The 27,422-nt window shown below is 41.2% G+C and overlaps 1 protein-coding gene across 2 annotated transcripts in view; it reads left to right on the forward strand.

Annotated features, from left to right (window-relative positions):
- Positions 1 to 27,422, forward strand: part of LOC140738383 (sarcoplasmic/endoplasmic reticulum calcium ATPase 2) — a 100,550-nt gene that overhangs the window by 63,498 nt on the left and 9,630 nt on the right. For both annotated transcript variants that reach the window (XR_012101368.1, XM_073065618.1), the window contains exons 6-18: positions 430 to 510; positions 1,172 to 1,257; positions 6,038 to 6,502; positions 7,960 to 8,048; positions 14,408 to 14,510; positions 15,449 to 15,580; positions 15,666 to 15,791; positions 17,052 to 17,270; positions 19,067 to 19,402; positions 20,889 to 21,109; positions 22,226 to 22,428; positions 23,577 to 23,662; positions 24,543 to 24,676. Coding sequence is in view for 1 of the 2 variants with exons in the window: in XM_073065618.1 (XP_072921719.1) it covers positions 430 to 510; positions 1,172 to 1,257; positions 6,038 to 6,502; positions 7,960 to 8,048; positions 14,408 to 14,510; positions 15,449 to 15,580; positions 15,666 to 15,791; positions 17,052 to 17,270; positions 19,067 to 19,402; positions 20,889 to 21,109; positions 22,226 to 22,428; positions 23,577 to 23,662; positions 24,543 to 24,676 (2,281 nt within the window). In the remaining variant the exon portion in view is untranslated. The remainder of the gene's footprint in view (positions 1 to 429; positions 511 to 1,171; positions 1,258 to 6,037; positions 6,503 to 7,959; positions 8,049 to 14,407; positions 14,511 to 15,448; positions 15,581 to 15,665; positions 15,792 to 17,051; positions 17,271 to 19,066; positions 19,403 to 20,888; positions 21,110 to 22,225; positions 22,429 to 23,576; positions 23,663 to 24,542; positions 24,677 to 27,422) is intronic.

Genomic DNA, 27,422 nt, shown 5'->3' on the forward strand with positions numbered 1-27,422 from the left:
ATTTCAGAGGGTTAGTACACTTCCTTATCACTGTCTCTCAAGTTGAATATGTTACTGTGTTGAGCTGTCATCATGCGTAGAGCAAGATTATATAAAATGGAAATGGGCCGAGCACTATTCAATCATACTGCTTTTCCGATTTAGGTTGAGAGCAGACAGTTGCTCAGCAGTGGAATGATCCTTTCATCATTGCCCTGGGTTGCTTGAAGCCTGCAGACAGAATGAGGAAAATTGTTTTTTCAATGCAAATCTTTAAAGAATATCAGGAGTTTCTGAAATGTAGCATCGTTTCTCTGCAATGGCTGAGTTTATGTGCCTGTGTCCTGGTGTCAAATGCAGTAATTGCCTAACCATGTCTTGCATATAGCTGGAAGGAGACCGCAGATACTGGTCTGAAATTTAATGGTGTGTTTGTTTCTCTCCACACAGTTGGGGATAAGGTTCCTGCAGATATCAGATTGACTGCAATCAAATCAACAACCTTAAGAGTAGATCAGTCTATCCTTACAGGTAATGTGTTTGAAATTCTGCTACATGAAACTTGCGTAAGTTCAGTTTGATGTATCCTTTTTAGTAACCGGAATGCTGCTTGGATAAGGTACCGTATATGGATGGGAGGGATATGGACGGCTATGGTCCTGGCGCAGGTCAATGGGAGTAGGCAGTTTAGTTTCAGCACAGTTTAGATGGGCCAAAGAGCCTGTTTCTGTGCTGTACTTGTTCCAAAAACAAGTTTACATGGCTGTTAACTATAGTGGAACTTGAATATTTATTCTAGTTCACTTTATGATCATAGTGGGCTTAAATTGTGCATTGTTTCACTCAAATTATTGCAGTTCAACAATAATTAAGGTATTTTACAAGAAGGCATTTTCAGTCATTTTGAAATAAGTTAAAAAAAACTAAATTATCCTTTTTTTAAAGCTTGTTTTTATTTGGGAAATAAAAGCTATTCTGGGTTTAGCAGTGTACAAAGATTATTTTAACCTTTTGCAGAAAGTTCCCTCTCAGTACAGGAAATGATTTGGTCGAACAGTGGTTATGAGGTGTGTTGCTAAAATCTGCTTAAACTGGTTGCAGTGATTTTTGTGTTTCAGTGCAGACTGCAGCTAGTAGAGAAGACCTTGTATCCAGGAGCCAGAGCTAAATGATAATCCGTTCTTATTCCTAGGTGAATCTGTATCGATCATCAAACACACTGACCCTGTTCCTGACCCTCGTGCAGTGAATCAGGATAAAAAGAACATGCTTTTCTCAGTAAGTAAATTGTCTGAGCTTTTATCTCGCAATACCTGTTGAATGCAAATATATAAGGGCCACATTTTCTACCTGAAGCAGCCCAATTTGATGACTCTTTACCATTCAATTGTGTTTTTACACAATTCGTTTTAAAATCACTTTGGAATATTGTCTAATTATGATAAAAATGTTGTACTTTAGTAACTCAGAGTGGTACAGATAGGGTAAATACAAGCAGGCTTTTTCCACTGCTGCTGGGTGAGACAAAAACTAGAGGTGGTGGGTCAAGGCTGAAAGGTGAAATGCTTAAGAGAAACATGAGAGGGATCTTCACTCAGGGTGGTAAGACCGCGGATGTGGCGGGTGCGGGTTTGATTTCAACATTTAAGAGAAACTTGGATAGGTACATGGATGGGAGGGGTATGGAGGGCGATGGGAGTAGGCTAAACTAGTTTGCCCCAGACTACATGGGCTGAAGATTCTGTTTCTGTGCAGTAGTGTTCGATGACTATATGGGGAAGCGAAGTTGGATTTTAAAAGTTGCAGGAGATGGGAGTCAGTGGCACAGAATAGTTGTTGCACTTACATTTGCCGTCTTTGCGTTTGGACAGAAGTTTACACTGTACTGTGAAGAGGAGAGCTCTTCATTTCTTGGCATTAGCCCTCATTGGTTTGGCTCAGGATTTGCTACTGTAGGATTGACCTGGTGCCATAATCCTTTGGACAACTTTCAAGTAATGTGCTTGTTAACATTTTTTTTAAAATGTGCATGTTTGGTGCTGCACTTTATTCAAGGAAGGGGAATGAAAATGATGATGTGTAACTTTTGGAGGTCTGTGGCTTCAACTGAAACTATTATGCTTCTGTGTTATGTTGGTGTTTGCCTGTTCCTGACATTCCGGTCTGCCACTGTCAGTAGCATCTCCAAAACAGGTATGCCTTTCAACCACATAGAAATAATAAGTCTTCTCAGTTGTTAGCCTTAACCAGGTTCATTATTTTTAGTCTTGCGATAAGCCCTAAATTTGAAAATCTGCTGTTAGAATAGCTCTGGAGACACTTCAAAGAAGTGTGGTTTTGTGATGTTCTTTCAATGGCTTTATCCAACTGGATGCATTTCTACAGTGACAAAAAGGTTGGTGGCATGCCAAAATAATATTTAACTCCAAAAAGCTGTCGAACATGAGCTGTTTTTTTTTGTGGAGTTTATCAATATTTGAATCCCCATTAAAGAGCAAAACAGAGTTGCACATTTCTATCTGGTGGCTCTTAAGTTTTCACAACTTGAATGAAACCCAAATCAGACAAGAAATCTTTCCTCCGCCACTGGTTATAAAAAAGTCTTCATCATTCTGGCAATATATTGTATGATATTTTTATTCTGTTGATGTAATTACAGTTTTCGATTTCATTCACAGGGGAGTTTGAATTGTAGCTACCAAAATAAATATATAGTATTTTTTTTTAAGGCTTCGACAGTCAACAGAAGGGTCTTTCATTCCCTCTAGCTGGATTGTAAACAGGTCTTTCAGGTGAACGAGCCGCATTCTAATTTTATACTGTGGGTTTGAAAACCACTGAAAAGGCTGACAGTTAATTCATGTTGTCGTTCCTCTCTGCGCCTTGTGGAAACCTTGTTGCTTCTTTAGTATTTCAGTCTGCTTTTGACGAGGCTGAGTAGCTAGCTCGAAGCTCAGCCCACCCTGGATGGAAAGCGTGCAAGGGGCCGGCCAGATTGGAGTCTGGGACAACTCTCCTCAAAGTTCCGTGCGGATGCGGCTAATTCGCAATTGAGAGAAGGCAACAAGGGCCCATCCTGAATATTAATTGCGGAACATAAATTCTGCTGCTTCAATTTTAATGGGGAAATGAGCAACCCTCTTGTTTCATTATTGATGAGTGGTATTTTTTTGATCTAGTGCACCATTTGCACTGTTTTTATTTATTTATCGTGATACAGCGTCAGAATAGGCCCTTTAAACCACGCCACCCAGTAATCCACTGATCTAATCCTAGCCTAATCTTGGGATAATCTACAATGACCAATTAACCTACCAACTGACTCGCCTTTGGACCGTGAGAGGAAACCAGATCACTCGAAGGGGAAAACGTACTAACTTGTTACAGGCAACAGTGGGAATTGAACCCAGGTCACCTGTACCGTAAAACTGTTGTGCTAACCACTACACTATCATGCCACCCTCTTGAGTTCCATCCAGTTGGTACTGTTTGTAAGTTGTAGGTGCTACCCATGAATCTTGCAAGGTGCCTAGCTTTGCGGATAACCAGTTACAACTGGTTAACTGAAGTCAGTTTGCTCGAATTTGTACCTGGGAATATAAACCCATTTTGGCGCATGCCTGATGATTAAATTCTATAGAGTAATGACATTGCAGGGTAGTCTGGTTGTGCAGAGAGAGAGGAAGAAAGATATTTCTAGCTGAACCTGTAGTTGGGGGAGGATTCTCCAGTTAAATGGTTCCAGGATTTTTTCTAAATATTTGTTTGATTGTGCCTTAGATTTGACTTTCTTTATCTGAATTTTCATTTGGAGTGGTAAGAAAGTAAGTTTTAAAAAAGAAATTCAGGACTTGCTAAGTGACCTAGCTGACTCCAGACTTGTAGGAATCTAGGAATGTGGTTCTGCAAACCTGCCCTTTGACTGCAGGGTATCTGAAGTGTAAACTTTGAGTGGGGTCTCTGAGGTAAAGGTTACAGTGTATATTTTTTTTAAAAAATTAAATTGTTTAGGTTTCTCCAGGAGCTACGTAGAAAGAAGTGTCAGGGTAAGTTAGGCTTGAGAGGTGAACATTTGGCATCCCCATGAGGTGTTTCCCACGGGTAGTGTAGTGGTTAGCACATCAGTTTACAGTACAGGGGACCTGGGTTCAATTCCCACCGCTATATTATTCAATTATCGCCTGGTTAAATTGGGGGATTGGTGGGGTGGCACTGCCTAAATAAATAATAGATAAATGTTCAGTGCGACCATCTGTACGATTACGGATGGGACCTATCAGGCAGCTGAAGAGTGCAGTCAGAGGCAGATTAAGGAGCAGTGAGGTTACTCATGAGAAAACCAAAGGCACTTTCTCTGTGACCTTGAATACGTTTGGGGTAAAAGGCTCCTCTGGGGAGTGCAGCCAGGGCCAAGACCATAAGACCATGGGGTGGTTTGATTGTGCAGGAAGTGAGGGGACAAACCAGGGGAGCAATACTTACAGCTGATGGTAGTTGGGGAGAGGATTCCAGGATGGCAGAGAAGAGAATACCACTGGATGGCAGCAGAATGTTCTGCTAGGGGAAAAGTGAATCGTCAAAGGTTGTGGGGCATACCATTGCCCAGGAAAAGGATAGAGGTGTTACAGCAGATCTTAAGGAGTCAGGATAAGGGTTTAGATAGAAGTTGGACTTGAAAGGTAGCCATCTTCAAAAGACTTGTGATGCCGTGCACTGATGAGTCCAGAAGTTGGAGAATATTGTTAATGATTGGATGGTTGGGGACATGGTGCAAGAAGGAAGGTTTCAGGTTCGGGCTCAACAAGACAAGAATGTCTGCCAAATTTTGCATGAGCCATTAAGGAGAGTATAAACTAGCAGGGCAAGGCAATGGAAAGTGTTAAAGAGGGATTATCAAATGAGCCTGTTGTAATGGTTGAAATTTTTTTTTAAATAACCCTGTCACCGTGAGCCTGTTTAAGGAAGGTTTCAGGGCAAATTTGTAACATTTTTGGCAATGTGAAAGTGCTTCGGAGATGATTTTGTTCAGGAAGTCCCACTCAGGTCTGGACAAGGACTTTGTGGTGTGAACGTAGGGATCAGCCTCCTGCAGAGTCCACTTCAACAAATGTAGTTTCACCGGCTTGCTCGATCTGGGCACGCCTAAAAATGTTTTCCGCCAATTTTTCTTTTCTTCAGGTTGAAGACAGCGTGTGAATGAGTGACCTTTTAAACAACATTTAAATGCGACGTGAATGACACAGTTTAATTAGGTCATCTTTGGGTGGTTGGCTACCCCATGTTAGTCAAAGATAAGTACCAGATATATGCAAGTGTTGAATTTTGTGGACAAACTTTGGGGGCAAAGTTTATCTGGGCTTTGTCATTGTTAAATCTTTAAAATTTAGCAGGAATATTTGCCTTGAAATTAATCCCTGTTAAATTTGCACTGATGTTGGTGAATTGCAATCTGCCTCCCAAAAATCAGTCTCTTGTGATTAATAGTGTACACTTCACCTAAACTTCAATGACAGATGTGCTATTGTTGTTAGTAAAGCTGATTTTAATTCCCCTATATATTCATACTTTGCCTCTTGCCAATAACTATAAGTCATTTTATATATTTATATATATTGACCGGGTGAGGAGAGAGGGGAAGTGAAAGATAAGTCCTCTATTCCTTACAGGTCCATTGGCCTCCTGGCCTGAGGGGAAAAGATTAGCTGCATTCATAACTTTTGTTGTCAAAGACCAATGATGTTTACAACAGTTTTCTTTATAAATGCGCCAGATGAACTGAATACACAAATTGTTAGCCGGCCCAGTCATTCTTGGTTCCTTGAACTATATCTGTTTAGCAAATATTAAAGATGAAAAGAAAATCCTGAATATTTAAAATATTGATCAACAAATCAGAAAGCAGAGTTGTTCTGATGAAGGGCTTCAGCTGAAACCTTAATCTTCCTTTTACAAATGGTAATTAAACTAATGTGCATTTCCAGACACCTGTGCAATTATTTCTCATAATTATTCATCATAATTTTTCATATCAAGGTGATTGTTAATCTCTCAATTTCAGGGTACAAACATTGCAGCTGGTAGGGCAATTGGAGTCGCTGTTGCGACTGGCACGAGTACAGAGATTGGCAAAATCCGTGATGAAATGGCAGCAACTGAACAGGAGAGGACTCCACTTCAGCAGAAGCTGGATGAGTTTGGTGAACAGCTCTCCAAGGTGATTTCGCTGATCTGCATTGCTGTCTGGATCATAAACATTGGCCACTTCAACGACCCCGTACACGGAGGCTCTTGGATTCGTGGCGCCATCTATTACTTTAAGATTGCAGTTGCTTTGGCAGTGGCCGCGATCCCCGAGGGTTTGCCAGCCGTCATAACCACCTGCCTGGCCCTCGGAACAAGGCGTATGGCAAAGAAGAATGCAATTGTCCGGAGCCTGCCATCAGTGGAAACACTGGGCTGTACCTCTGTTATCTGCTCTGACAAAACTGGTACTCTTACTACAAACCAGATGTCTGTCTGCCGGGTAAGTGCTTTCAGTCATTTTTTAAAAAAAGATTCAGGTTGAAGAGTAGAAAAATACGCTTCTTTCTGCTCAAATTATTTGGTAGGGTGGCAAGAGAAGCTCTTCAGTTGCTTGGCTTGTAATATTTAAAAAGATCATCCCTCTGCATTTATATCCTGCATAATCTTTATCCCTGTCTGTCTTCTGGTATCTGCATAAACCCTTTATCCTGCATGATATCCCCTGGGAGAATTTCAAAGGCATCATGCAAATATGTGAAATCACGATGAAATGCATTTCAGATGTTTACCAAAATTAGTTTTGTTGTATGATTAACATTTTGCTTTGTAAACGTTATTGTACGTGCTCACTGTATTGAGGGTATTAAGAGACTGGAAATTTTAAATGGAAGTGATTTCACCCCCCCCCCCCCCCCCTTTTTACAAGTAGTATACGCTTCTGCTAAATATTGCAATGCTAAAGCAGTTTAAAGTGTTCAAACAATTTCCACATATTTGTCCTTGCCGTGCCTTTTACAGCTTGTAGGATATGTGTTGGATTTATGTGTGCTGTCAGACATTTGGAATTGGCTGCTAAAGCAACCTGATTGTTTGCCGTGTGGACTAAAAATGGACTCCTCTGGGAATATGATTTCTGTAGCCCAATGCTGTGTGAGAGGGGGAGGAGAAAAAGTCTTTTGGCCCACACAACGAGATTGACAGTGCACTCGTTGCCTGCCGTTGTGAATTATTTTTAATCAGAATCGGGTTTAATATCAGCAGCCTATGTCGTGAAATTTGTTGACTTTGCAGCAGCAGTACATTGCAATACATAGTAATAGAGGGAGAAAACTGAATTACAGTAAGTATATGTATATTAAATAGTCAAATTAAATAAGTAGTGCAAAAATAGAAATTTTTTAAAAAAGTGAGATAGCATTCATAGGTTCAATGTCCATTCAGAAATCCGATGGCAGAGGAGAAGAAGCTGTTCCTGAATCATTGAGTGTGTGCCTTGAGGCTTCTGTACCTCCTTCCTGATGGTAGCCATGAGAACAGGGTATGTCCTGGGTTACGGGGGTTCTTAATGATGGACGTCACTTTTCTGAGGCACTGCTGCTCGAAGATGTCCTGGATTCTACAGAGGCTCATAATGGAGCTGGTTAAGTTTCTAGCTCTCTGCAGCTGACTTCGATCCCTTGCAGTAGCCCCACCTGTATATATTGGATTAGAATGAAATTCATTTATTGTATGTTTTCAAAAAAAGAAAACAACTTTGGATGCAAGACAATGCAGTCGACATTATTCAGGCCTGATGTCACTCTTCCATAACAGAGCCAGGTTGTGTAAAACTGGTTCGTCAGTTGAACAATAAGAAAAACTTAAGCTTACATCTTGCTAGCCACCTCAGCTTGCAGTGACCAACAACCGGTGTGCTATCTTTCACCTAGTGTGTCTGCTACTTTGTCATTCTCCTAGATGTTCATTGTCGACAAAGTTGAAGGTGACCAGTGTTTTCAGAAGGAATTTACAATCGGTGGCAGCACCTATAGCCCTGAAGGACAAGTGTAAGTACACCTTCTTAAAGCTTTTTCAACAAACAATTTAAAAAAGTAAGTTACAGCACTTTGTGTCATAACTTTTTGTTCTGTTTTTTTTAAAAGAGTGTTTGCATGTGTGCACATATATTCTGGCAACAATGTATAGATTGGATAAGTGAGGCAAAAAAAGGATGATATTTGGTGATGCGCTGATGATGAAGCTTTGCTAAGATTGCCTGCAACATGATGCCATTTTGTTTGGGGTAGAGTGATGCAAATGGAACACAAAGCATCTTTGTTCCCTCTTTCTAATGTCGCTCTTGGTCCAATAACAGGATAATGCTTGTGTAATTGGAGACCCGTTGACACACATACCTGTAACCAGCTGTCCATTGGGAGTAACAAACCAGTGAGGACCAGATAGTTTGGCTGTAGCTCTATATTATGTATGTTTGAGTCTTGCATCATCCATAGAAACCCACTAAACCTCTACTCAGGCTGCACATTTCAACAAACTCCTGGAGGTGTCTCTGCCTTTGCTAATTTTAAATATTTTTGACAAGGTGTAGTACCTTAAGGACTATTGCCAAAATAGGATTGCAGTAGTCTTATTTGGTCCCTCAATTCGATATTCTGGCATTCTCAAAAAGATTGTAATCTATATCTGTATACCTGATTGCTTTTGGTAAGTGTTATCAAATGAGCTAAGGTGAGAAGAGTTCTGAATTTCTTTGTATTTGGCAGTATTTCTGAATCTTATTCCTATAATGACCAGCTCTAATTTTTAGGCTGTGTACCAACCAACAGTAGTTTTTATCTCTGCCCTTCATTTCCACCTAATATATTGGATGCATTGATCAAATAAATCAAAAGGAATACCCCTAAATTGCGCAACCTTGTAAACTGCGCTCCCTCCAATGACACATCACGCCAACCCATCTACCCCCAAAGTCAATGAGTGGTGGCCAGAACTGTTCTTTTTGATCTAACATTTTTATCGTCATGATACACCATGTCATATGGCATGGGCTATCACAGTCCATCCGTGACCATTATTGTTCTTGGCAAATTTTTCTACAGAAGTGGTTTGCCATTGCCACCTTCTGGGCAGTGTCTTTACGGGTGACCGCAGCCATTATCAATACTCCCTGGAGACTGTCTGCCTGGCGTCAGTGGTCGCATAGAGACTCATAGTCATATACTGGTCGCATAGAGACTGTCTGCCTGGCATCAGTGGTCGCATAGCCAGCACTTGTGATGTGCACCAGCTGGGCATACAACCTGCTCCCATGGCTTCACATGACCCTGATCGGTGGCAAAGCAGGTGCTACACCTCGCCCAAGGGTGACCTGTAGGCTAATGAAGGGAAGGAGCACCTTGTACCTCCTTTGGTAGAGACATATTTCCACCCTGGTACCCAACTGTTGTACAGCTGTATTATAAGTATATTCATTGTTCAATATGTACAGTTTAATTATTTGTGTAAATGTCCCATCAGCTCTTTCAACCTCTGTTGCTTCTAGCTTTTTACTTAGCAAATACTTTAAATTTTTAAAGAATATAATGTGGTTGACCTCACTGTTTCCAGATTTTAAAATTGCTGTGAGTATTTTTTCAAACATGTTAATAGGTCTTTGTAATTTCTTGCTGATATAAAAAATGATCACACACTGCCTACCTTCGTCGTTGACGTATGAGGCTAGGTGGAATTTTTTTTAAAGAAAACAAAAGTGCTGAAACGGGCACGTCAGGCAGCATCTGTTTCAGAAGATCCTTTCTCAGAACGAGGAAAGGTGGAAAACATCTTTTAAATTGCAAAGAGGATGGGGAAGGGATAGTATGTCTCTGATAGGGTGGTGGCAAAAAGCTGTTGGGAGTTCTCTGGTAGATGAGTTAATAAAGGTGTGTGGACATGTATCTCATTGAAGTTAGTAAAAGTAAATAGTTGCCACACCAACATAGATCCTTGTGGAATGTGGCTTGTCATATCCTGCCAGCTTAAATACCAGTCAGTTATTATCTTTCTCCTGCTGCTCAGCCTAATTCTTAACCAGGCCAATAAGTCGTCCTATTTCCACAAGTTTTATCTTTTACCTATTTTTTTTTCTTCTTCTTGTGAGGATATTTATCGGCCATTCTTCTAAACATCTAAAATGTTCAGAACTGCTCTCTTGAATCGCTCACTTAACAAGAATCATTCCAGTTTGTCAGGTGTGTTCTGCCCTTGGGCTAACACTCTCCTGAAAGTGTTACCTATCTAGTTTATTCTCTCCGTAATTATGAACTGCTGTTATTTCCTGATAATAAGGCACAAGGCTCTCACTAATCTATAGTTTGCTTTCCTGCTTTATCTTTCTGAAGTGTTTGAATCATGTATGTGGTTTTCCAGAACAGCTTCCGGATTCAGGGGAATTTTATTAATATCCTAAAAGTAATCTTCCAATGTTCTTATCTGCTGCTTTTTAAATTCTGGGTCAGGAACCATCTGCTGCTAGATATTTATTACTATTTATTTTGCTTGTGTTAACTTTAGCAAGTTCTTGTCAGTTTACATGCAGCAAATACTGTCATGAAAATGGTTCAGTGGTTCCCTTTTAATTATCAGAGAATGTATACAGTATTCAACCTGAAATTCTTCCTCTTTGCAGACACCCACAAAATAGAAAGAAAAAACCTCAAAGAATGAATGACTGGAAAATGTTAAACACCAAAGAACCCCCACCCCCCCCATGCATAAGCAGCAGCAAAGCATCAACTCCCCCCCCCACTTGTTCCAGCAGCTAGCATCAGCACCCTCCACCTACCAAGCAACCAATAGCAAATCCCGCAAAGAGCCCTTGATAGTTATTCAAAGTTTCTGCCCTGCCCACACTAGTTTTCTTGCAGCTTTTGAAAGTGTCATGTTATCTTGTTGTGTAGTGTAGCACCTCCCTCAATCCCCCAGGGTCTGTGTTAGACTTGTCCTGTTTTCTTTTAATTTCAAGTTGCCTTTTCCCTTTAGTCACCCCTCAGCTGTGGAACTTTTGGAAGGAACTCTTCCCTGTATGGGTATAAACTGATCTTGAATTAGTTTATATTCCTTTCTGAACACTTCCCACTTCTCTTGTTTTAGATTTGTCCAGTTTATTGTGGTTGGGATCTGTATCAATGCATGTAAGTCACCTTTGACCTAAATCCAAAGCTCTAGCTGTTTTGTATTTCACTTTTGAACTCGATAATGATTTGAACTGAAAATGATTGCTATAATTTTAACACTTTTGGGAGTTCTAACTAAATCAGGCCGATCACCCTACTAATCCTAATATGGTCTTCACTTTTGGTGTAACAGAAATTATCAGGCAAATGGAAAAAATAATTTAAGCTAAGTTGCCATATTTCTACCTCATTCAATGAAAAATAAAGTATTTGCATCTGTATATAATCTTGCAGAAAACCCAAATGTCCTTAATCAGCAGTGAGGTCGGTAATGAAATGAAGTGAATTACAGCAACATCCCACTCACAACAATGAGATGAGAACTAGATTTGTTTTTATTTTTGATAAAGGAAATTAGGATGGTGGTGGGGGGGGGGAGATATCTTTGTTTTTCAGTGTTATGTGATCTTTCATACATTCTTGCGGGGCTGGAAAATGTTTTAGTTCAATGTCGTATCTGAGCAATAGCATCTTGAAATGTGCAACGTCCCTTCCTGTATCAGCCCGGTTATGGTTCTTGTGTCTCTGGAGGAGGAAATTGAATTCTCACCTTTTTGTCGCATAGAAGAATGACATTATAATGCAGGAAGAAAATGATAAGAGTTATTTTACTGTTTTAACAGATTAACTGAAGCTTAACACTTCAGCCTAACCAGCTGGCTGGGATTTTTGGTGCATGGCAGCTAGCAAAAATTCTTCCTTTCTAGAAAAATAACATTAATATTTCTTGCCTTACTCTTTATGCCCTTTTTAATTAATTGAGTATTTAAAATTTGCTTTTTGAATATTAGATGAAAGCAGTGCTAAAAATTAAATATCATTTGTTTACTTTGATCTTTTGCAATATCCGCGTATGAAATTTGAGTTAGATAATTCGATTGTAAATTAAAAACCATTATCAATGCTGGCCTGATCTTGTCCATGTAAGTGGATTTCTAGTTAGTAAGAGAGATGTTTTTGTAGGACTCTGCAGTGTCACCAGATTAAGCTTGAAAGAATTTTACTTTTTCAAGTAGAATTAATTGCTGAGGTAGAATTAATTCACTATTATTGCATCAATCTCAAGCTGAGTTCTTAAAAGTACGGCTGTCAGAAATGCATTTGGATTTGTTATGAACGTACCTGGTTAGTTTCTCCGATATTTTTTTTACTGGGAGAAGGCAATTGAGCACAGTTCTGCGTATGTTCTTGAAACTCTTACCTTCCCAAGGGATAGACACATCTGATTTACACCAAACAATCCCAAATAACTGAAACACATCCTGCGCATAACCAACTATAGTGCTGTTAAAATACAATCTCGTAAGCTGAAATATTATAACCAAATCAATAATACAAAGTGACCACATGGGTCTGAGGTTAAGATAATTATATTTTTGTTTATAATCTATATTAATTTTCTTAAAATTTCTCTCCTCAGCATCTTATCTTAAGCACCCCACCCCACATTTTCCAGTCACACACAAAAAAAACTCTACTCTTAAATTGTTGGATTATATCTCTTTTTTTTTTGGCCTCTCTACATGTTGACATTCTTAGGTCTTTGAATGAGCTGTGGCCTCTCAAATCCATGCCCATTTTCCACGGTACCTTGAATCACTTCACTCACAGTTACCAAAGTGACGCTAACAACATAATCTCTCTCACTTTATCTGTTATAATCTGTTAATGTATAGTGGGAAAAGTGATGGGGAGGTGTAAATGGAGTGTGAGTGAGTGTGTGTGTGTGTGTGTGTGTGTGTGTGTGTGTGTGAGAGAGAGAGAGAGAGAGAAATGCTTGATTGGTTTTCCAAGATCATTACTGAAGTGTAGCATGTAGCTGAGCAACAAGAGGGTGTTGAAGCTGGACACCATTGTACAGGGACAAGGAAAGAGCCCCACTGGCTCTGGGTAGGTATTGAATAAAGGTGAATGACAAGTGGAGAGGTCATGGAATAAAAACAATATCAGCCCTTGCTCCATCACCTCCATCTTGCAACTTCATCTTTTCACATCCCCATCGTCGCAAATGCCACCTCGCTTGCTGTCTGTTTAAAATTGTTGGTCTGTATGTCAGGCATTCAGACCAGCTGGGAAGAAACTTCTCCTGACTAAATTTTTGGAAAACTGATGTCATTACCTTTCAGACTTGTTTCCTAGAAAGCTATTTCTTCCCTTTTGCTTCCAGCTGTCAGAGACTCTTGACAGCACAGCTGTAGTAACATGAACAATCACTGGGATCACATATTCAATGATTTTGCCAGACTGGGCTCTTCCTCACCCATTGGCAATGCTACGCACATACGATGCTGAAGGAACTCAGCAGGCCAGGCAGCATCTATGGAAAAGAATACAGTCGACATTTCGGGCCGAAACCCTTTGGCAATCCTGCCGAAACGTCGACTGTACTCTTTTCCATAGAGGCTGCCTGGCCTGCTGAGTTCCTCCAGCATTTTGTGTGCGGTGCTTGGATTTCCAGCATCTGCACATTTTCTCTTGTTCGTGGCAATGCCCTACTTTTGTGCTCATTTCCCCCCTAACCACTAAAGCAATTCGGGCCACCCTTCTTGAATGCACCCTCCTTCAGTCTAGCAGCAGTCACAAGGTCTGCTTCCTGTGCTTAGCTGCCATGGTTAAGGTTTAGCAACTAAGTTATAGGGAAGGGTTGAATAGGCTATGACTTTATTTTCTAATGTACGAGGAGAGTTTTGATAGGAGTATATGAAATTATGAGGCATATGAGATAAGGTAAGAGATTTCCACTGAGGTTGGGTGAAAGGTGAAATGCTTGAGGGGAACTTCTCTCAGAGAGTGGAGTGGAATGAGCTGTCAGCAGCATTGGGGGTTCGATTTCAATATTTAAGAGAAGTTTGGATAGGAGCAAGGATGGGAGGGCTCAATAATGGTTTGGCATATATTAGATGGGCTGAAGGGCCTGTTTCTGTGCTGTGCTGTACTGTTCTTAGACTCCCTGTGACATTCCTTTGGCCCTCGCTTTCCTTTTTGTCTGAGCCTCTCCTCTTGGTGTCCTCTCCCCTCCTTACTAAGCATCTCTCCGGTGTATCACTGCATTCTCTTAAGAAGCTAGGAATTTTTACTCTTCATATTTCCCAGAATTAAAGCTTGTGGCACCCAGACTGTTCTAAACAATTATGAAAATCCTTAACTCTGCAAAACGCTTTACTCAATTAAGTTTAATCTCTGTCTTGCAGGGAATTGGACGACAAAGTGATCAAATGTTCGGAATATGACGGCCTGATTGAGTTAGCAACCATCTGCGCGCTTTGCAATGATTCTTCTTTGGATTTTAATGAGGTATGAATCAAATATTTAATCGCTCAGTGCTATGCCTCAATATTACATTTTGGAACATTTGACTCACTGCTGAAAGATTAGAAAAGAAGTGAGGGGGAAGATGAAACAAGAAGTGGGTAAACATGAGGCGGAAAAGTGAACGATATCTCTGAGGCAAGAAGGTACCAGAAATGGCGAGTTTCCTGCTAATATAATTAATTAAAGGTTAATTTTAAGGAGTCCTGAAGAAGAGTCTCGGCCCGAAACGTTGCCTGGCCTACTGAGTTCCTCCAGCATTTTGTGTGTGTGTGTTGCTTTGGATTTCCAGCATCTGCAGACTTTCTGGTGTTTTTCATCCTCAGTTGGTGGGTGGGGTTAACTGCACTGGAGGGAAAGAAGAGTCAAAATGTTCTCTGGGAGGGAGTTGTGAAGTGTAGGTTGTGTTTGTTTATTGGAAAAAATTATGCTTGACTGATTTTGAAATTCATGACTAATGTACCTACATAGGCTATCAAGGCAAGATTATGGAACCTCGCCAATCCTAGGCAAATTATGAAACAAAGAATGGATAGAAAAATTGCTGAAGGTTTCTTATTTTGCCCTTTAGGAGACTGGTGAGACTTGCAAGATCAGCTCATTCTTTGTCAGCACTTGTAATCTAAATGTGTCTCTTTGGCATTAATAAAGCAGCATTAAATCTCACTTAAACATTTCTCTGCCTCACTGGAATTGGTGGTAATCGTGCCACAGCATAATTCAAGTTTCTAACGCAGTTTTGATTTTGACTCTAGGGAAAAGTACTTTGGTTATTGTGTTTAGGAACATCAGAAATTACTCAAAGGATGTAATTCTGTTGCTATTCTACATATGAATAAAATACAGTAGATCTTTCCCTGCCTGACACAGGTTTTGATTTTCCTTCAGATAATATGTCTAATAAATTTCAACTGTCTTTTTAGACTAAAGGAATATATGAGAAAGTTGGGGAAGCCACAGAGACTGCCCTCTGTTGCCTGGTTGAAAAAATGAATGTGTTTGACACAGAGTTGAAGAACCTGTCCAAGATTGAGCGAGCCAATGCTTGCTGCACTGTAAGTTTTTAACTTTGAAATAGTTTATTTCTGTTAGAATTTTGTTTTAATAAATGAAAAGTAACCAAATATTTTCATTCCCCAGGTCATCAGGCAATTGATGAAGAAAGAGTTCACTTTAGAGTTTTCTAGAGATCGGAAATCTATGTCGGTGTACTGTTCACCCAACAAGCCCACTCGTTCATCTGTTGGCAACAAGTTGTTTGTGAAGGTAAAGTTGAATTGTATTCCATTTTGTTTCCTTTCTGGCACTTTGTACTGTTTGGTTTTACTGTGCGTAAAATGTACATGTATTGTCGCTGCTGTGTAAACAGACTGAATGAATTCTAGTCTTGTGTTGTTACTGTTGGGTCTTGGAGCAGACCTATACCACAAGATATGGGAACAGAATTAGACCGTTTAGCAGTTTCATTGTGGCTAATCTGTTTCCTCCTCAGAACCAGCCTCCTGTTTTCATGACCTGTCTAACCAAGATTCTAACAACCTCTGCCTTAAGTATACCCAGTGACCTGGCCTCCACAGCCACCTGTGGCAACAGATTCCACAGATTCACCACTCCGACTAAGGAAATTCCTCCTCTGTTCAGAGGCTGTGTCCTCTGGTCTGGAGGGATGCTCTATAAGGCCTCACTTGGAGTACTGTGTGCAGTTTAGGGCTCCTTAGTTAAGAAAGGATATGCTGACATTGGAGAAGGTTCAGAGAAGATTTACTAGAATGATTCTGGGAACGAGAGGGTTAACATATGAGGAATGTTTGACCGCTCTTGGACCGCGCTCCTTGGAGTTTAGAAGAATGAGGGGGGAACCTCACAGAAACATTTCGAATGTTGAAAGGCATGAGTGGATGTGGCAAAGTTGTTTCCCATGGTGGGGGGAGTCTAGTACGAGAGGACATGACTTAAGGATTGAAGGGCGCCCAATCAGAACAGAGATGTGAAGGAATTTTTTTTTAGCCAGAGGGTGGTGAATCTATGGAATTTGTTGCCACGGGCGGCAGTGGAGATTGAGTCATTGGGTGTATTTATGGCAAAGATTGATAGATGTCCGAGTAGCCAGGGCATCAAAGGTTATGGTGAGAAGGCGGGGGAGTGGGACTAAATGGGAGAATGGATCAGCTCATGATAAAGTGGCGGAGCAGACTCGATGGGCTGAATGGCCAACTTCTGCTCCTTTGTCTTATGGTCTTAGACTCCCACCCCGCCCCCCAAACCAGAGAAAACACCCTCTCCACATCCACTCTATCGAGGCCTTTCAACATTCGATAGGTTTCAGTGAGATCCCTCTGCAAGCACGTACGCCCAAGCGCTGACTATTACAGATGATGGAATCACTGCCTGAAATTGGTCCCTTCAAACCAAACTTTGATTGTATGTGCTTCCCCAGTTCAAAGTGCAGATTGCTAGAAAATCACTGAATGATAAGCTCAGTGCAGCCAGGTACAAACAGTAACTGTTTATCTCTTGCTTCCGTAGGGTGCTCCTGAGAGTGTGATTGACAGATGTACCTATGTTCGTGTTGGAACCACTAAGGTTCCCCTCACGAAGCCCGTCAAGGAGAAGATTTTGAGTGTTGTGAAGGACTGGGGTACTGGCAAGGATACGCTGCGTTGCTTGGCCCTGGCGACACGTGATAATCCTGTCAGGAAGGAAGATATGAATTTGGAAGAATATTCAAATTTCCTTAATTATGAGGTAGGTGATCATTTTTAAAAGATAGCTGATGGTAACCTGTACTTAAAAAGGAACTACTTTCCATTAATTTATAAATATTTGACAATCACATGCATTGGAAGAAAAGGCAATTTCCTGTATCACTAAAATTCTCTCCAGTAATCTTCAAGTATCTGTGGAGTCTCCTGAATGGTTATTATGGTTTGCATGTCTTGGTCATAAGAACATAAGAAATAGGAGCAGGAGTAGGCCATCTGGCCTGTCGAGCCATTCAATAAGATAATGGCTGATCTGGCCATGGACTCATCCCCAGCTACCTACCTTTTGCCCATAACCTTTAATTCCCCTACTAATGCACTGTGTGCATTTTGGTTTAAGTTGGACATTTATGAAATCAGTGTGCTATGGTGGTCTGTGTTCCAAGTTGTCACGGATTTATCAACTCAGATGTGGGTCATGGAAGCACAACAACATGTAGTGTAATGGGGCAAGTGACTGTATAGCATTGATACCTACAGGGCCTTTTGAAAACTGTCATTTGAGGGTGGGCCTTCAGAACTACGCTCAGCAGGGAGCAGAGTGTGTTGGGTTTTAAATTTTCTCTGGATAACAGTGTCACTTCAGGAATGCATGGAATTCTGTTGTGATAATACCTGGCAATAGACCTTTAGAATTAAAATAAACCCTTCTAGCTGAGCAAATATTAGAAAATTTGATTAATGTGCTTTGCAATTAAATGCCGTTGTTCGTAGTCAGTTCTGAATAACTTTACATTGTGACAATGTAAGACAATTTTAAAATGCCACTAGAACTAGGAAGGGTTTTTTCCATACCAAATAGAACATTTTTAGCAAACACTCACTTTTCTGGAATCATATTACGATGGCCCTTGACGATAGTTCTCTTTGCTATTAAATTGGCTTGATGATGAGGTTATCCCTCCCATTTATACAAGTTCCAAATCCATCGGTGATTGCCAATCTCTAATCGTCTTCAAAGATTTCTAGACTGAATTATAGGGCAAAGGAAATGAAATCCAGTTAATATTGAAGAATCCAAGAGTGTTAAGAGGATTGTCCAATAAACAAGTTCCTATCAGGTTTTGGAAAATCGTGACATTAAATTAGAGTTGCCTTAAGTGGAGTCGGACAGCACAGGATTATGGCACAGTAGCGTATTGGTTAGCACAATGCTTTACAGTACAGAGGACCCGGGTTCAATTCCCATCGCCTCCTGATAGGAGTTCTTCCCATGACCATGTGGGTTTCTCCGGGTGCTCCAGTTTCCTCCCACAGTCCAAAGACCTACTGGTTGGTAGGTTAGTTGGTCATTGTGAATTGTCCCGTGATTAGGCTAGGATTAAATTGCGGGATTGCTGGGTGCCGTGGCTCAAAGGGCCTATTGTGATGCTGTATCTCAATCAATAAAAAGAAAGACCCTTTGGCCCATCGTATCTGTACTGACCTAGATGTATATTCAAGCTAATCCGAATTTTTTAGCACCTGTCCCAAATCCCTCTAAGTTTTTGTCATCCACAGATTGGCACTCTAGGTTAGTGATTCCCAACCTGAGGCTCATGGACCCCTCAGTTAATTGTAGGGATCCGTGGCGTAAAAATGGTTGGAAACCCCTACTCTAGGTTGAGGCATTTTGAGAATCATCTACTCTTGTGTGCCAAGAATAAAGGTTGACATTTATCTATGTAAGTGTTTCCTTGGTGTAGCCTTGTAAAGTGCAGCTTCAATGTATGTGTACTGTTAATAATCTTCACACGAACGTAGCTGGCTGTTAAATGCAAGCACCGATTCCCGTTCCAGGTTGACCTTACATTCGTTGGTTGCGTTGGTATGCTTGATCCACCACGGACAGAGGTTGCTACTTCAATCAAGATGTGCAGGCACGCTGGTATCCGGGTCATCATGATCACAGGGGATAACAAAGGCACCGCTGTAGCAATTTGCAGGCGCATCGGAATCTTCGGCGAACGGGAAGATGTTGAAAAGAAGGCCTTTACTGGTCGTGAGTTTGATGAACTTCCACCAGCACAGCAGAGGGATGCTTGCTTAACCGCACGCTGCTTTGCTCGGGTAGAACCTTCCCACAAGTCTAAGATTGTGGAGTTCTTGCAAGCGTTCGATGAAATCACTGCTATGGTAGGAACTTTGCTTTTGAAGTGCTCCAATTTGCAGTAACTCTTTGGTATTTTACTTTTTAGTCTTGTTTAGTTCAGTGGCTCATTGTTTATCTTGCAGATAAAAAGGAATGACTTCACAGGGAGAAGGTGGTGCTTGGAAATGAGCTTCTCATGCACTCTACATTTGATTGTTGCATTAATATGCATAGTAGTTCAACTACATAAATCATTGCTGCCCCTCCATCCATTAAATAAACTTTGCCGCTGTGGCACGATGGCATAGTGGTTAGTACAACGCCTTACAGTACGGGCTACTGAGGTTCAATTCCCACTGCTGCCTGTAAGGAGTTTGTACGTTCTCCCCGTGACCGCGTGGGTTTCTCCCCAGTTCTCTGGTTTCCTCCCACAGTCCAACAACGTACCTGTTGGCAGGTTAATTGGTCATTATAACTTGTCCTGTGGTTAGGCTAGGGTTAAACCGGGGATTGCTGGATGGCGTGAGTCGAAGGGCTGGAAGCGCTGCATCTCAATAAATAAATAAAAGTGGTGGACATTTAGCAAGGAGATTTCAAGACATAATAATGCAAAAGCTAAATTAGTGTTAAATGCTATTGCCACCAACGTTATGTATGAAGGCATGGGTTATTCAGATCTTCCAGTCGTAGATTGTAGAATTTCTGTTAACACAGATAGTTGTCGGTGTGCAACAGAGACTGGAGAGGTAATTTAATCTTGGCAGGGATTCTGGAATTGGCTTCAATATCATAGGATTAATTACCAAAATTCAGCCAAGATTCCTTTTTCCTCATCTCCAAGATGTAAATCCTACTAAATATTTCCATGCTCTGAGGCGGCGCAGGACTTGTTAATAAAATGATAGCATTCTGGACCTTATTCCAACTATGTCTTTACATGAAATTTGGAAAGGGATTTGTTCTAGCGGTGAATCATTCTGCTCTTTTGCCAAGTTAAAGCCTAGTCATTACTTTCACAATTTAGACTATATGTAAATACTTCATAACTGTTTTTGAGAAGTATTGTCCCTTTCTCTTTATGTATTGAGGGGAATGGATTAAGTTGTAACAGCCTATGGGAACTCCTAATATCAATCACGGAAGAGTTCCTCACATTGCTGGGTCAGCCTACAGTAGCTCAGTTTAGAGATTGTAACCTTGTTAATGTTTGTGACCGCCGTCCGGTCTGTGTGACCACTGTCCACTCTTCCTATCAAATGAATGAGTATCCATTTAAGCTTCTTCTGCCAAACATCTGCCTAGTTCACCAATCCAAATGAAAATGCGGGAAATAATATCCTATTTGTGTGTGTGTGTTGTACTCTGTTTGATCAAGGTACTCACTCTTAAATATTTGGATCCTTGCAGAAAGCTTTTGGATGCTCAGACATGTTCATCTTTAGCTTGCTTCCTTTATCAGTGAATATCCTACATGACGGTTCCTAAACTCAGCTATCTTTGCTCATCATTTGGTTTTCTTTGGCTCTTTAGACTGGTGATGGTGTGAATGATGCGCCTGCCCTAAAGAAGGCAGAGATTGGAATTGCCATGGGATCTGGTACTGCTGTGGCAAAATCTGCCTCTGAAATGGTACTGGCAGATGACAACTTCTCAACAATTGTTGCAGCAGTCGAGGAAGGCCGCGCTATCTACAACAACATGAAACAATTTATTCGCTACCTCATCTCTTCCAACATTGGAGAAGTCGTTTGGTAAGTAAAATGATCCTGCTATAAATGTCTGTCATTCCTAGTGCGGGCTATTTCATTTCAAGCCTAACAATCTAAACTAAATTTCTCAGCCATGCTAATTAAATGGAAAGCATTTTGTGACTCACCTGGTGGTATTTTGAATTGTTATTTGTATTGAAGCAGGGGGTGAATATAGGTATATTCCTTATCTATAAATCACTTGTATCTGAAAGTTACAATTGCAGGTATTCCAATCCCGCACCAAACTGCCTGCAGTTTTTAGAGCACAATCTCCACATTATCCAATTAAGTAGGGCTGCCTGGTTTTATTCTTGAATGTCCAGTTGGAACCAGTGAGTTGTCCCCAGAGGCTCTCTACTCCTTGCCATTTCCTCCTGAGTCCCATAAGGGTCTATCCTCATCCCCCTCCTCTTTCTCAGTTACAAGCTAAACCATGGCAGCATCACCTCAATGCACAGCACTAGTTTCTACAAATTAGTTAACAATCCCTCGCTCTCTCTGACTCTCAATCCTTTCCCTGTCTGGCTCTCTGACATTGGTTGACTGGTGAAGAGCAGGATGTTTAAAAAAAAAACACATCATTTTTGTTTCGTGCAGCAAGTTCATTGCTGTCTTTTAGCTTGGGAACAGTTTGCGGCTGAACCAGGAGAGGTAAACCCAGGTTCTACCAAACACAATATGTCTAATTCTGGTTTGTTCTTGGAATATATAAAATTATCCTGGATTAATGGTGATGTGTGTAGATACACAATATCTGAACCACCGCTTTCATTTCTACTATTAAGCACTGAGAAATATTTATAGAAACAAGGCTTTTGCATTGCTACCAATGTTTGGGGAAGAATTTGTGGAATTAATCCAGATTTCAGAAATTGTTTTGGACCAGAGACTAGGACAAGGTCCATTAATCTGTAGAGTGCTCTTTCAAGTAGGTATTGATAGAGTGAGAAGTATGGGCAATCTATTAATCTTTGCTTTATTCTTAATACTGAGTTTATTGATTGTCCTCTTTTTATAAATGTATCTTATTGAAATAAGGGTAATAAAAAGTAATACAATTTGGACAAGAGGCTTGTAGGATTGAGAGCAATTAGAATAACGTTTTTCTCCCTGCAGTATTTTCCTAACAGCAGCTGTGGGCTTTCCTGAGGCTTTGATCCCTGTACAGCTTCTGTGGGTGAACCTGGTGACTGATGGGCTGCCTGCCACAGCGCTAGGCTTCAATCCGCCTGATCTGGACATCATGGACAAGCCACCACGCAGTCCGAAGGAGTCCCTGATCAGCGGCTGGCTTTTCTTCCGCTACATGGCTATTGGATGTGAGTATTTCACTAGAGCGGGCGAAGGGGTCACTCTCAGCCAGAAACGGCTTTCCCTCTTTGTTCACCTCCACTAACTGAATTTGGGCTAAACAGTGGTCAGGTCGGGTTTATTAACACTCACACGTGTTGTGGAATTTGTTGATTTGCAATAGCAATACAGTCAAGTACATAAATTAGTATAAGCGACAATGATAATTTTTTAAACAAAAATAACTAATGCAAAAAGAGAGTAAAATGGTAAGTTAATGTTCGTGGACCGTGCAGAAGTTTGATGGCATGGGGGGAAGGATCTGTTCCCAAAACATCTCCTAAAATGGTGAGTGGGCATCTTTGGGCTGCTGTACCGCCTCCCTGGTGGTAGTGATGAGAGGAGGGTGTGCCCTAGATGACGGTGCATCACCATGGAGGCCACCTTCTCGAGTCATCGCCCTTTGGCGAGGTCCTTGGTGCACTTGTGCCCGTGATGGAGCTGGCTTCCACCCTTGGCAGCCTTTTCCACTCCCGTGCATTGGAGCCTCCACACGAGGCGGTAATGCAGCCAGTCAGGATGCTCTCCGCGCTGTACACCTGTAGTCCTTCACCTCAGTACAAACCTGAATGGAAGTTCCTCAAACTATTACAAAGCTTTAACACCCTTTCAAAAATGCGATCCTGTAAATCAGCTTTTTGTACTTGGACCTTGTTACTTTTCCAAGGGCCCTTCAGAGCAACTTCTGCTATCCCCTCAAATTAATCTCTTCATTTACAAATAAGGTCCAGTCACAGGAATTATTTGATTTCTTTCTGAATCTGCGGTCCTCGGCCGCAGCAGTTCCACTGGTGCTCGCGTGACAAATGTGCTAAAAGACTTTTGTGGGAACAGACTAATTGTGGAGGTTATGGAAAGGTGCCCTGGCAGTTTTCATTAAAAATCCGAAGAGCTAATGTAATCTCATGAGGACGTTGGGTTGCCTGGGAGCACGGCTGCGTTAATTTGACACTTTGGATCCCGGTTGTAGCACTTCAAGCGCAACAGTAATGGAAGCAGTGCGGCCATCCTGTCTTAGCTGCAAGTTTTCATGTCAGTACTACCTGTTATGATATACTAACTAAACATAAAATCCACTACTTCTAAACTGATTTTATTGGAATTGTTTTATTTTCAGGTTATGTGGGAGCTGCTACAGTTGGTGCTGCTGCATGGTGGTTTATAGCGGCTGAGGATGGACCGAGGATTACTTATTACCAGCTGGTAACATATTAGTTATATTTTTAATATGTAAGCTCTTCATCGTATTTTTAGCCTGGAGATTAACAGTGCACATTTTATCTTCAGGCGCTCAAATGTAATTGTGGGGCTAGGCAGTAAACTAAAAGTTTTGCATTAGTTAAAAGCTCTCGAATTCAATCATACTGCCCATACGACGTGTACTTTTAGTGCCCTGTAATTGAGGCACACTGTGTAAAGGCCAGTTTCCTCCAAACAGATTATGACTTTAGACTTTATTGGAAGATCATGAGAGGGTGCCGCTCGACACATGCAGGCAGTTCCCCAGGACTTCACCCAACCAACTCAAGCTTCTGAGCTTAAATTGACAGGCCTTCCTCTGCATCACAGTTGTGCCAGTTGTTTTTTAAATGCCATGTATATAGATTTTGGCATGTCACTGGATAATGACTTTCCTGCTCTACCACCCCCTGGCACGATATTGTCGCGGTTGGCAAATTGGTTGACTGCGCCGGCTATTGCCGATCCGGGTTCAGATCCCGCTGTTCCGTGTGAGGAGTTTTTTTTACGCTCTCCCCGTGACCGTGTGGGCCTCCTCCCACATACCGAAGATGTACAGTCAGTGTGTTGGCACCAGAAAACGTGGCAACATTTGCAGTTTTCACTGATTCGATTTGACGCAAATGACGCATTTCACTGTGGGTTTCAATGTACGTGTAGCAACAAAAAGTTAATTTTAGCTGAACTAATCCTGCAAAAAACATCAGGCCAAGCTGCTCCACATTGCTGTAATGGGCTAATACCGGTTCAGTTATAACCTATGTAAGTAGCAAAATGCACTTGCCTATGGAAACATTAAAAGCTTTGTTGTTCATTTTGTTGCTATGTCTTTGCTTTATTGTAGAGCCATTTCTTGCAGTGCAATCCAGAGAACCCAGAATTCGACGGCATTGACTGTGAAATATTTGAATCTCCTTATCCCATGACTATGGCGCTCTCTGTCTTGGTGACCATCGAGATGTGTAACGCCCTTAACAGGTTAGAAGCGTTGCTCCTCTGACCTCGAAATTGTAGGCTTTCTGCTTACGATGACTGCTGTGGGAAGTAAAAACATAATTATGTTAAAATATCTGCACTTTGTCGTGTTGAAGCAGGTAACTGAACGTGCACTGATGACTCTTCTAAAAAAAAAAATAGTGGACTTATGTAATAGTGGCATGCATCATGTTTGAGGGCGTGCTTTAAAAATGTGTTCCTTGGGTAAATACTGCAGGTTATTTTGGCTAGGATGTGTCACTAGAAGTAATAAATGTGCAAGTTGTGAATCAGGCCAGCGCTTTGCTGTCTGTGTTGGCACCTTCACATATACAGATGTTTAGAACTACATAGTTGGTTATTCTGTGCTAATGTGCAGTAACGTTTAAGTTCTAAAAATAATTTAAAATGTTGGTGCTTGTAAAGCTCTGTTTGTATAGTTGATAGGCTTAATGTGTCATGTCAGAATCTGATTCCTCAACCCTGCGAGTGGTAGTTTTGTGTGGTTGAGAGGGTTAGTGAGGTGGATTGGAGACATTACTCAATGTTCAGGTTTTCCACTGCAAAATCTTGAAAGGTTAGTCATCATACATTTGTTGTATATTTAGAACAGAGCTGGCTGGCTGATTTATGTTTTTTGGAGGCAGTTATATTAATGGGGTTATTGGGCCAGTAGTTCAGCAACCCAGAGTAACGCACAGACAAAATGCTGGAGGAACTCGGCAGGTTGGGCAGCATCTGGGGAGAGGCACAAAGAGCCGTCGTTTCATGCAGAGACCCTTCATCGGGACCTGAAAGAAAGGGGGCAGAAGCTAATATAAGAAGCGGGGGGAGGAGGAGGAGTACAAGCTAGAAGGTGACGGGTGAAACCAGGTGTGGAGGATGGCAGGTGGGTGGGGGATGAAATGAGAAGCTGGGAGAGCGGTGGAAAAGATGAAATTCTGAGACCCAGCTAATGATGAGAACTCTAACTGCCATTACAAAATTTGAGAATTTAACTTATTGTAATAGAACAAATCTAGAAGTTTTAAAATAATGACTTGATTTTTTTTAAACCCATGTGATTAACTAAGTTTCTCTAAGAATGGGGAAATTGTTTTTTTTTAAATCCTAGTCTGGTCTAAATGTGAAACTCTACCCCTTCCCATTTACTGGCAAGCTACTTAATTCAGAATACAGATGACAATATATGCTCGCTTTGTGATAACTGCGAATGTTGTAAATAATAAGATTATCATCAGCTTGTAGCGTCCTGCGATCAGCTGAAGAGTAGAGCAGGAATGGACAGGAGGAGGAGTATAGGAAACTGATACAGGACTGTACTTCCTTAGAAGGTTGGCGTCATTCAATGTCTGTAGTGAGATGCTGAAGATGTTCTATAGGTCAGTTGTGGAGCGCGCCCTCTTCTTTGTGGTGGCGTGTTGGGGAGGAAGCATTAAGAAGAGGGACGCCTCACGTCTTAATAAGCTGGTAAGGAAGGCGGGCTCTGTCGTGGGCAAAGTACTGGAGAATTTAACATCGGTAGCTGAGCGAAGGGCGCTGAGTAGGCTACGGTCAATTATGGAAAACTCTGAACATCCTCTACATAGCACCATCCAGAGACAGAGAAGCAGTTTCAGCGACAGGTTACTATCGATGCAATGCTCCTCAGACAGGATGAAGAGGTCAATACTCCCCAATGCCATTAGGCTTTACAATTCTACCGCCAGGACTTAAGAACTTTTTAAAAGCTATCATTAATGCTTTTTGAGATAGTGATTTAGATGCATATCATATTTTTTTTTACTGAGTTAAGTATTGTATGTAATTAGTTTTGCTACAACAAGTGTATGGGACATTGGAAAAAAGTTGAATTTCCCCATGGGGATGAATAAAGTATCTATCTATCTATCTATCTATCGAATTTAATTGTCATTGATGGAATTAATTGATTTGCGGTCAGTGAAATTTAATCCTGATAATGATGCTTTTGGAAGGTCAGGGACTGTAAATTGTAGGGTTCTGGCCGAGGGAGTACTGATGAGCAGAGGGACTTCAGACTGCAGCTCCATGGATCCCAGAAAGTGGCAAAGAAGGAATATAGAATGCTTACCTTTAGCAGCTGGGTCACGGAATGTAGGGGCAGAGTGGTTGTGTTTTAGCTTTGTGTTGCATTGGTTAAGCCGCAGTGGAGTTTTGGTTCTGGTGCGGTCGGAATGAGTTGATTGCACTGGGCACTCACCAGGATGTCGAATGGATCAAAGCTTTTCAGTTCCAAGGAAGGATTGGATGGACTTGGATATGTTTTCCTGGGAGCTGAGGAGCGAGCTGATTACGAGGGATATATAGTAATAAATCTTTTTTTCCCCCATGGCAAGGCGTCTGGAAAGAGGGCCATGGGTATGAGGTATTCTTTTTCCACACTAAGGTCGGAAAGCAGAGCCATTTATGAACCATCCAGAAACGCGCTTGAGTCAGCCAGAAGTAGACGGTACAACGGTCGGTATTGATGGTGGTCTGAAGGGAATGGTTCTGTGATTTACAGCGTATGACTGTAGTGATCTGTGACCTGTGACGCTGTGTCTGACAAATTCATTTAAACAAATAAAATCTAAAGGGAATTCTTCTCCATTAGAAAATGAAGCATGAACCCTAAAAATAGCTCTACAGCTTTGTTTTTGCTGGGAAAAAATTTACTTAAAAAAAATCTATAAATAATTCCGTCTCCTAGAACTCCATGCTTTTCATAGTTTTTAAACTGGCCTGTTAG

Source organism: Hemitrygon akajei, chromosome 14, assembly GCF_048418815.1.
Source record: "Hemitrygon akajei chromosome 14, sHemAka1.3, whole genome shotgun sequence".
NCBI classification, from domain to species: Eukaryota; Metazoa; Chordata; class Chondrichthyes; order Myliobatiformes; family Dasyatidae; genus Hemitrygon; species Hemitrygon akajei.